The sequence below is a fragment of the Lactuca sativa genome, chromosome 2, assembly GCF_002870075.4.
Source record: "Lactuca sativa cultivar Salinas chromosome 2, Lsat_Salinas_v11, whole genome shotgun sequence".
NCBI lineage: Eukaryota > Viridiplantae > Streptophyta > Magnoliopsida > Asterales > Asteraceae > Lactuca > Lactuca sativa.
This window is the reverse complement of record NC_056624.2, coordinates 121,870,142-121,882,297: the sequence shown is the minus strand read 5'-3', so window position 1 is coordinate 121,882,297 and position 12,156 is coordinate 121,870,142. Positions and strand designations below refer to the sequence as shown.

Below are 12,156 nucleotides of genomic sequence, written 5' to 3'. Positions count from 1 at the left end.
CAATATAATGTCAGGCAATTTTGGGGCGCCTGACTTACCCATGTCAAACCATTCTAGGATGATTGACGTACCCAGGTCAAGCCATTCTGCGGTGCTTGACGTACTCGTCGGTCTATTTCACCCGACTATCGGGGACTATTTCACCCCCTACTACTACCACATAAACACATATCATAACATAATGTACTTTTAAACAATTATGGGGTGTCTGACTTACCTAGGTCAAGCCATTTTGGGGTGCTTGACGTACCCGTCGGTCTATTTTACCCGACTACCGAGGACTATTTCACCCCTACTACTACCACATAAACACATATCATGCTAGCATATAAACATATCAGGTAATAGTAATCCTAGGAGAATATCACAAAGACAATCACCTAACATACGACTCCTACTGGTGGGCCGGCATTGTGGCCTTAGACCCACCGCTACTGGAAGGTAACTCACCTCACTCTGCTGAAGTCCCGTAGACACAATCCCACGTTGCTGAAGTCCCTCAGAATCAACCCAAACTGCTGGATGACAGATTCCCGAACTGTCAACACCAAAATAACACCCAATTAATAATAGGGTTCCACTACATAACCATAAGTACGTACTTGGGGTCATTACTACATTACCCCATGCTTGGCTTTATTCAAGCCCAAGGCCCAATCCATAGGCCCAAAATTCAACTATCATTTTAGTCCATAATATGATAGTTGATGGCCTAATTTTCCAAAGCCCATCATATGGCCCAATTTTCCAAATTGGGCCCAAACCCTTACAAGGTCTTACCATAAGGCCCAACCATTTAGTCCAGTCCAACATTCAACATTCTAATGGCCCAATATCACATAATCATAAAGGCCCAAAATATGGCCCATCTATGGCCGAATTTTCCAAATTGGGCCCAACTCTCATATGGGCCTTACCACAAAGCCTATTAATTATTCTAGGTCCGTTTGCTTGATCTTGGATGGCCCATTAATAACCTAATCATCAAGGCCCAATAATAAACCCAAGCGAAATTAGGTTTTCACATAAAATGATGATTTGGGTTAAGTTTCCTACTTAACCCATTAAGGACTTAATCCACTAAGGACTTAATCTGTTAAGTCCAATATTGCTTAGATTAATTTATGCCAATGATTATTATTTAATATCTCTAGTTATTAAATAATTCTCGTATGTCCCGATTAATTCCCCAAATTAGGGTTTTATTGGCATTATGGTATTTCCAACCCAAATACTAGCCCATTTATCCATTTGTTGGGCTTTTAGATCAATTAGGGCTTTATTGGGCCTATTAGGCCCATTAGAATAACATTAAGCCCATTAGGATTTTATTGGGTCAATTAGGGTCCATTAAGCTTCATTGGGCCCATTAGGACTTACAAGGCCCACTAGGGTTTTAGTCCCTAGTCCAAACATCCCAAACAAGTCACCAAAAAATGAGGCACACCGCCACCCGACACGGAGGCCGGTGGCAGCAGGAGGCGGCAGCCACCACCCTACAGTGATGGTTTTCCATTTTGTTTTCGTTACTCTTCTTTTTGTTACCTTTTACAATGCTAAAACCCAAATAATCACACACACACACACACACTAATACAACCACATATACATAGCAACCTAGTGGCGGTCGGCGGTGGCGAATGGGAGCAGCCACCACCTCACGTTGGTGGCTGTGTGTTCTATCTTCAAATCCCCAACCAAGAATGCTCATGTAGCTTCTTAACATCACAAACAATGAACACAAACACCCCAACTCCCCCACAACCAACTTTTACGATCGCTTGTGGCGGCAGAAAAACACATTCCCATCGACAGCCACCATGGTTGGCTGCCATGGTGGTCCTCTTGTGTATTCCAACCAATAATTTACCCACACACGACTTGCAAATCGGAATCTGGACGCAACCACCCACTGGTGGTGCGCGGTGACGGCAACAATAACCATAGCGACCACAACGGTGGCTAAGGGCGGTGGCTAGCGGGAAGAAACGAAGAAGATGATGTCGTAGTAGCAACGAAGGACGGCAACAAAGATGGAGGCGAGGAATGCGCATAGCCTCCAACTGGGAAACAACAACAGTGATGTCGTGGTATCTCGATGGCGAAGGAGTGGCGACAGCAGGATCTAACGGCCAGAGATGGCGACTGCAACACGCTTCCCTCCATTACCGACTGAATGGCAGCATTACACGATGGTCACCATCTTCAGCAGCACTGGAGAGACGCAACGGAGGCTCGGTGGTCGGAGAAGAAAAAGGGTGGCGGTTGTTCATAAATTTAGGGTTAGGGTTCTCATGGAGGAATAAGGTGACGGGTTTATAATCCCATAACGAATACAACTTCTTTCATTTTTATGAGTTCAGCCCCTCCTCCCCCAAGACATTTCAATTTAAATCCACAACTTACCAAACAGACCCTGCCCTCATAAATCTTTTCATACTAGGTCCATAATTTACCAAATATACCCTGAATTCTGAAATCCTTATCAAATTCAACCCATAAATTACTAATCAACCCTCAACATTAAAATCCATTACAGTTTAGGCACACTATTTACCAATTACACCCCTGCTTCTATAATTTCTTCAAATGAAGACCCAAAAGTTACCATTTAGTCCTTGCCTTCATAAATACTTACAAAGCCAATCCGGATCTTACACTGTTAACCCCTAACTTCTAAATTATGCCAGATAACTCTTCGAAATCAACACCTTGCTATAAAATTATAATTGTAGGGCTACTATTCATTCATTAATTCGTTTATTTATTTATTAAATAAACGGGGTGTTACATGATCATCGTAGGTGAACTCCTACAAGTAACTACCCCAAGCATAACTACAATATAAAAATTTTAATTATAATAAACTTTAACATCAAAACTATATAACTTCGAACTCCACAAATAATACATGTTCGACACATCCAAGTTCTCAATTAAAAAACCAATCTTGTTGCACACGATCATTTGCTTCTTTCCCCAAAAACCCTTGACCCAAAACGTATATGAGACATGCTCTAACTGCATCATCCTGGTAGCAGCTAAGAATGACTGATTTAAAATGAAACTTTTGAAATCATTGATTTTCACCAAACTATTTGTGTGGTTCGAAAAGAGACGTTCCCGCAATAAACATGCTTTTTTTACTATTAATTTTTTTTCTCTGACACTTTTTTCCTATCCTTTTTGGATAAACTCCGAAATATAATCCGTCTATCAAACAAAACTCTTCAGGGCCATAAACCATTTTAGTATCTCCCACTTTAAAATACAACCACTTTATGTCATTTGGAGACACTATCGCATCTGGTAGTATCTGATGAAGAAATATTGTATGAAATAGCAACCCATCTTCTTGTAACTGAGGGACGTCCAACAAATAACCAAACACATTGCTTCTAAATGTTTCTTGTCAGACACCATTCAATACTTCAAATACTTCCCATATATAACATTCCGATCATTTTAGATTTACCACAACTTTAACATTAAGAGTTTTAGAATCGTGCTGAAATAAAACAATGGTAAGTTGTTATTTGTAACTAGAATAAATATTAAAAAACTGTCAAAACAAAACATATTATTATAACAAGAAGGCAACAATCTACATTAGAAACTATTAGATTTACACAACGTCGGCAATTACAATTTGAAAATAAACCAAAGGTGTATTTATAACGACATCCAAATTACATTGTATAATATGTTTTTTGAATATTTCTATAATACAAATATAAGCATATTACATCAAAATTTGAATATTTATAATATAATAATAGCATCAAAAATGCATTTTTATAAGGTAAACTATATGTACAACCTCACAAATGCAAAGGAACAACATCAAGAAGCATCAAAAATCAATTTTATATCAAAAAATCATATTATTATAGCATATTAACACATTTATATAACATATTAACACAAAAATACCAAATGTACAGCCTCACAATGCACGAATTATGCATTATGCACTTGTACAATTATAGATCCATTTATGAAAATGCTATCAAAACCTTAATGCTACTTATGAAATCTTGTAAATATCAAATATAACAAATAGGTCTAAGAAAATGGAAGGGGCGACACCTTAAATTTTCGTTTTTTTCTAACTTTTTCTGATAAATCATAAATAAACAAAGTCTAAAATTGATAAATGATGATTAAAACACAAACTAAGTAAAAAATCTTACCATATTGACAGGATTGTTCATGAAAATCGTCTGTATTATGCGGAAATCACAGATGGGGAAATCCAAAGAGAGAGTTTTCCAAGCAAAATTTCGAAAATGAAAGGAAAAAATTATCTTTTTATACCCTCAAATAAGGAAAATCGCAGATGGATAGGCAAATCACAGATGGACTGAGTCCATTTGCAAACGTACAAGTCCCTAAAGCGTATCCATGCTTTAGTGACTTGTATATTCGTAAATGGTATTGGAAAATCGCAGATGGGCTTAATCCATCTGCGATTTTGATGGCTATTTTAGTAATTTGAGTTTTTTTTGGCTATTTTTGTAAAGCCCAGTTCCTCGTATGTATTTAATTCATAATTATTCATTTTTTTGTATAGAAACTGGAGGAGTTGGATGCCCCAAACTCGTCGAGTAGATATGGATTGGGACGTGGGTTAACAAGTCTACTTGACTAGTTGAGAACCCTCAACTCGACGAGTAGGCTAGCAGAATGAAAACCTAATTTTCAGGGTTTTTCACCTTATTTAAACACCTTAACCTCCATAAGCTGGCCTCATTTCCAACCTCCATTGTCCCAAACCCTAGCCTCAAAACCTTAATTCACTTTTGAGAGTTTTGAGCCAAGTTTTGTACGTTCTTTGTGATTTTGAAGAAGAAGATACATGAAGAAGGAGCAAGGATGTGTAGGAGGAGAGTAGATCCGGAAGTTGGGTTTCGTTTCTGGTTCATTTGAGGTATAAAGCTCCTAATTTGTCTATAGCATGCTTAGATCTAGTTCTAGGATGCTCTCTTCATGTTTTGGTCCAAGTATGTTGGTTTTTGGGATTTGGATGTCCTATGTGGGCAAACCCTTCAGATCTAGGGTCTTAAAGGGACTTCATGGCATAAAGGTGCCAACTTTATGGCCATGGAAGTCCGACGCAAGTTTTAGACCATCTTTTTGGTATTTTGAGCCAAGTAGGTCATGCATGCGAGTAAGGATAATAACTTTATGTGACCAAATCGTCCCTAAAATCCAGATCTATGACCTCAAGGTCTATTTAGAAGTTTTAATGGGTTTTAATGGGTAAAGTTGCAAACTATAACCTCCTAGGTGTGTTTTCGACTTAGATCTGGAATATGGGATTTAGATTCGAAGAATGATGGCTTAATACATTAAGAAAGCTTAATAGACTGAAGAACTCAACGAGTTCATAGAGGAACTTGACGAGTTGGGTCGAAGTGTCCCGATTCTATTAAAAGGAAGAACTCGATGAGTGCAAGGATAAACTTGACGAGTTAATTTAAGAAGTCCTGATCCTGTTAATAGGGAGGAACTCGTCGAGTTCATGAAAGAACTCGAAGAGTTGGATCACGATTTTAGGGTTTTATGATTTATGGACTCGGCGACTTGAAGGGCCAACTCGGCGAGTTGAGTCAACTCAGAATGTTGACTTTGACTAAAGTGACCCTTAAGGGTTATGAGTATGAAAGGGAAATTAAGGGAATATTTTATGAGTAGGGACTGAGTTGGGTTGATTTTAGAGCCGGAGATTTTTTAGCCACTTTACAACATTTGAGGTGAGTTACCTTCCCGATAGAAGTGGGTCGAAGGCACCAATGTCGGCCCACTAGTACTTGTTTATAGGTAGATGATTGTCTTTATGATAATTGTTTGGTATGCCACTATCTGTTATGATTTATGTGCGAGTATGCTATGATGATAAGTGATAGTGGTAGTGGTAGGGGTGAAATAGTCCTCCTAGCCGGTCGAAGGACCGAAGGGGTAGGCTAGCACCCAGATATGCTAGGAAGTATGCGATTATGCGTTTATAGGCTAGGATGTTATGTGGTAGTGGTAGGGGTGAAATAGTCCCTGTAACCAGTTGAAAGAGACCAAAGGGGTAGGCCGACACCCATATATGCTAGGCAGTTATCGGTTGAAAGAGACCGAAGGGGTAGGCCAGCACCCAAATTGTTGGATACGGTGTCTAAGTCCATAACTTTATTTTGTATATACTTGACCCGACCCGGCATGGTCCATTTGGGTTGCACTTCACCCGAACTATTAATGGTTAAACTTTTGAGAATTGTATTTTTATAATTGGGAAAATGACATAAAAGCCCTTAAGTTTTCAAAAAAAATGTCGGTTTTACCCTTGGACGTGTTTTATGTCCAGTAAAGCCCAAAGTTTTGTTTAATTTGTTCATTTTTATCCTTGTAGATGGTTTCCAGGTAACCTACTGGTTACCTAATGCCATTAAAGCCCTTGAATTTTCAAAAATGTTTGGATTTACCCTTAAGTTTTTCAAAAATGTTCGGATTTACCCTTACATTGATTGTTGTTGTTATTATGATTATTATTATTATTATTATTATTATTATTATTATTATTATTATTATTATTATTATTATTATTATTATTATTATTAATACATTTTTAATTGTATAAAAATATTTTATACATACATTTTTAAATGCATAAAAATATTTTATATATTTTAATACATTTTTAAATGTATAAAAATATTTTATACATACATTTTTCAATGTATAAAAATATTTTTACTAATATAAATATATTTTTTAAAATATATGTACTTGTATTTAGTATTTATATACATTTGAAAACCCTAAATCTTCATCTATAATTGTTGAATCGAACAGAAAAAGCTTAATAAAGTAAAAAAGGTCGCCAATGACTGATTTTGCAAAAACAAATGCTTCAGATAAATATAAACATTGATGCATTTCGTGATCTTTTTTGTGAACTTATAACAATCATAAATGAAGTTTATACTCGTATTTGACATTTCGTTATCAATTTTTGAGATAAAAACAGTTAATGAATGATTTTAAGTTGATAATACTTAATTTTACAGTGATCAAGTGTTTTTGTCGATGTTTTTTTATACATTTAAAAATGTACTAATAATAATAATAATAATAATAATAGTAATAATAATAATAATATGTATAAAAATGTATTAAAAACATATGAAATATTTTTATACATTTAAAAATGTATGTATTAAATATTTTTATACAATTAAAAATGTAATAATAATAATAATAATAATAATAATAATAATAATAATAATAACAATCAAGGTAAGGGTACAATTCGAACATTTTTGAAAAACCTAAGGATAAATCCGAACATTTTTGAAAATTCAAGGGCTTTACTGACATTAGGTACCTAGGTAACCTACCGGTTACCTGGAAACCGACTACAAGGGTAAAAATGAACAAATTAAACAAAACTTCGGGCTTTACTGGACATAAAACACGTCCAAGGGTAAAACCGATATTTTTGTGAAAACTTAATGGCTTTTATGTCATTTTCCCTTTATAATTTGTTAATATATTATAAATTATAATATATTAATATGAAATCATATTATTTAATTAGTATTTATCATAAATTAATTTAGAATTAATTTGGTGATAAAAAGGTGACTAATTAAATATAGGCCCTTATATTTATATAAGTGTGTGCTAATACTCATTTGGAATGAGCTTGGCATGCATGGGAGTCCATGGATAGTCCATAGAGCTTTTAACCTATGGATCCTTGGAAAGGAAGAGTCATGGGTATTAGGGTTTATATGGATGTAACCATAATCCTCCACACTATATAAAGGAGCTTTTGATGCTTGAAATGACACTAGTTGTGTGTGTAAAAGGTGGTGGCCGATTTCTATAAGCTACATACACTCTCTTAAGGTTTTTCCAAGTTTGTGGTGATTTGTGATTTCCATTTGAGGTATCCACAGTATTGGTGCTAGGCTCTCAAACTTCAAGGAATCAACTCACAAATTGAAAGGTATGTAATTCTTCTAGCCATTATGTTTAATGTTCCCCATGCCATGCTAGATAGGTTATAAACCTTGGAAAAATCAAAGTTGCATGTATTCATAGTAAAACATAGATCCAAGTTTTTAGGGTTGCATGAACATCTTAGGATTGTTATTTTGCTCAAACCCCAACACAAATATGTTAGGCGGCTACCAATTGAAAGAGACCGAAAGGGTAGGCCAGCACCCAGATATGCTCGACAACATGTTATTATATGGTATGTGGTATAATGGAGGAACTCACTAAACTTTGTGTTTACGGTTTTCAGTTTTGGTTTTAGATACTTCTTCTTCAAAAGGAAAGGAGCCGACATGATTGCAGCGAATCACACCATGATTTCCGCACACGAGATCTTTAGGAGTTGTACGTTGATGATTTTTTATCATGATATGTTTTGACTGTTGATACATTGGTTTTGATATGAGTTGACACTATGGATGTTGTCAAACAAATGGTTTTATAATTATTAAATTAAAAATGAAATTTTTGATATTAAATTTTAGGATGTTACAATTTTCTACAAAGTAATTAACGAAAATGGCTAATTTTGTTATTTTCTCAACAATATATTCTATTGAGATCAAGAGACTACTTTATCCTTAAAACAAAGGTTGTCAAGATCATGATCACATTTAAGATTATTTTATGTTTTGTAAGACCTTAATCGAAAGATATTACCAAAATAAACTCATATTCAAGTTTACTCGTACGACATTAGGTGTCAAGTCAACATTAAGGTGCCGATAAAGGAATCAACTTTAACTTTTTAAGCATAAACCATAATTTTTTTATTACAAACCGTAAAAATTAATAAGAAAACATTATAATTAGAAAAATAAAATCATTTTGATCATGCGCAGCTAAAGACATAAGATTCCAAAGGGATTACTATGACCGGGTTCCACCTACTCCAAAATGTATCAATGAAATTATGATGCTTTACATGACTTCTTGTAACTTTTGAGTATCGATTTTCCCTTTAATAGATAAATATTTGAAACTCAATTATATAATAATACTAAAAAGATGAGATCGGGATTATTGTGTGATCTAGATCGTTTTTGACTAGTAGGTTCTTAAAAACGTAAAATTTTAAGACAACGTAAGATTTTAAGACAGTTGTTAACTATGTCACAATATAATAAAATAAACATAATATTATTTATTCAAATTATACTCTTTACTGATTAATTAACTCAGATAACTAAAGTCAAGCTTTTGACAATAATTAAGTACAAACACATATTTAAGCCAGCGGCAGGAACAAATATTGAGATCACTTAAAGAGGTTGAAATGTCAAGTATTGAACATAAGTGAAATTCAAAGTATACTCACCGTTTCAAAACTGAAAACGAAACAATCTAGATAAATACGTAGGCATGACCGCATGAGATCTACCTTTGCGTTAACGCCCACGGCCCATCACGATTGACCAACAAAACGCCGCTCTGCAAATTTCAACAATCTCCGCACACCTCAATCCCAATATAAAGTAATCTGCCAAGCACTGTCTTCATCAATCTATCCATTGAAGAAGAACAAAGCTAAAAAATGGCAGGAATACGAAGAGTTAAACTGGGTCAACAGGGTCTAGAGGTATCAGCTCAAGGTTTGGGTTGCATGGGCATGTCCTATTTCTACGGGGCCCCAAAACCTGAACCTGACATGATCAAGGTAATCCATCACGCCATTAACGCCGGCATTACCTTTCTTGACACCTCCGACATGTACGGACCTCAGACCAACGAAATCCTTATCGGCAAGGTGAGATTCTTTCTACTATTACGAGCTCACTAACTATATCTTACTTTGGTTGCCAATTAGTTTTAAGATCGCTTGATCAGAGGTGTCTTTTCATGTTTTGATTCAGTCAACTTACTGTTCAAGTATCGTTTCTTAATTACTACAGGCTTTGAAGGGCGGAATGAGGGAGAAAGTGGAAATGGCGACCAAATTCGGAGTCAAATACGATACGGATGCAATGGAGGTCTGTGGAGATCCCGCTTATGTAAAGTATGCTTGTGAAGCTAGCTTGAAGAGACTCGGTATCGATTGTATTGATCTTTATTATCAACACAGGATTGACAGTCGTGTTCCTATCGAAATCACGGTAAATATCCATTTTCCAACGTATTTCTTTCTTTCATTATCCGTTTATATGACTTCCGCTAAACTTGTTTTTATCGTTGTTAGATGGGAGCAGTAAAGGAGCTGGTGGAAGAAGGAAAGATTAAATACGTTGGATTATCCGAGGCTTCGGCATCAACCATCAGAAGAGCTCATGCTGTGCACCCATTAACAGCCGTACAACTAGAATGGTCCTTGTGGTCAAGAGACGTTGAAGAAGAAATCATTCCTACTTGCAGAGAACTTGGAATCGGAATTGTTGCATACAGTCCTCTAGGACGAGGGTTCTTCTCATCTGGTCCTAAGGTGCTCGAGAATTTGGAAGATGGTGACCTCCGCAAGGTCGGTTAATTAGTTACAACTTTTGGTTATATTTTCCATCATGATCATCCCCTTCATTCCAATTTAGTAACGAAGAACAGGCCATTGATATAAAGTTTGAAATTTTCATTTTGTAGTATCTGCCGAGGTTCCAAGGTGAAAATCTTGAACACAACACCAAAATGTTCGAGAGGGTGAATGAGATGGCGGCAAAGAAGGGGTGCACCCCATCACAGCTAGCATTGGCTTGGGTTCACCACCAGGGAAATGATGTGGTGCCCATTCCAGGAACCACTAAGATTGAGAATCTTGAACAGAACATTGGAGCTTTATCTGTGAAACTAACACCAGAAGACATGGCTGAACTCGAAGCCATTGCTGCTGCTGATTCAGTCAAGGGTGGTCGATATGGTGATGGTATTTCAACATTTAAGGACACCGAGACTCCTCCATTATCATCTTGGAAAGCTTGATTAATGTTGCGTACTTCTATACAAGCATCAGATCACTTTTTTTCTCTGCGCATATGTTTAATCAACACTACTGAGTCCTTTTGTTTCGTGTGTACTTGTTTTTGTCTAAGAACCCTGATTCGTGTTTATTTTGGTTAAACACGATCAGGCGTGTGGTTTGGTGTTGCGGTATAAGTATTTTAATTTTTGAGAAGCATAAATAAAGACGCTTTTTCCTGTTTAGGAGTGTATGATTGATCATAATCATGTATCATGATTCATAGCCCTTAACCTGATCCGTATATGTCTTCTTCTATTGTGTAATGTCTCGAATAAAAATTACAAACAGATTCCAGCTTTTGTTTTGTGCAGACTTTCTCATTTGAAAATGTATACGAAAATGTTTATTTTGTTATCCAAGAGGTGACAGAGCACAAAAGTACGTACATAGCCATATAGTATCTCACATAAAATATGACTAATATGCTTTTTATATATATATATATATATATATATATATATATATATATATATATATATATATATATATATATATATATATATATATATATATATAAGTGAATATGTAGTTGTCATGTATGTAATATTAGATATATAACCATCAAAATTGACTTCATTTTGATTAAAAAACATAATTTTTTTTTCATTGCTAGCTTTTCCCTATTGATTTTGAGTTCTTATTATTTCTGATTTCATAATTTATCCTCACCATCTATGTATTTCGAATGTATTGTTTATATTATACCTATAGTAGATTTCATAACTTTCTTTGACATCTACCATATGTATACTTACACGGTTCTTTTTGATGTGTTATGGAAAGAAGTTTATTAGTTTTTTAATAAACAAATTCAATCTTTCATTAGGCTAAGGGTAGTGGTAACACTCCTAGCACCTTGTCATATCAGCTTTTTGAATGTCATTTCATTTTTCTTCATTTAACACCTAATCTTAGCATTTGCTAGGGAGTGGTAACACTCCTAGCACTCCAATTTTTTCTTTCTTTTCTCTAATTTAATTAAATTATTTTATTTTACTACACAAGCATATTTTATGCACAAATATTAATCAAATTTTATTTTAATATAATATAAATCAGTTACATGAAAATAAATATAATATTTAAGTGTTGTTTAGTATTGGTTCTTTTAATTCAATGTTGGATGCTTCAGACCAAATTTGTAGGGAATTATCAAATAA

At 35.1% G+C, this 12,156-nt stretch overlaps 1 protein-coding gene across 1 annotated transcript; it reads left to right on the top strand.

Annotated features, from left to right (window-relative positions):
* The first annotated feature begins 9,351 nt into the window (after positions 1-9,351).
* LOC111887859 (probable aldo-keto reductase 2) lies at positions 9,352-11,178 on the top strand. Its single transcript, XM_023884000.2, has 4 exons — positions 9,352-9,799; positions 9,945-10,145; positions 10,229-10,504; positions 10,621-11,178. The coding sequence occupies exons 1-4, from the start codon at positions 9,587-9,589 to the stop codon at positions 10,954-10,956; spliced, it is 1,026 nt and encodes a 341-aa protein (XP_023739768.1). The 5' UTR covers positions 9,352-9,586; the 3' UTR covers positions 10,957-11,178.
* The last annotated feature ends 978 nt before the right edge of the window (positions 11,179-12,156 follow it).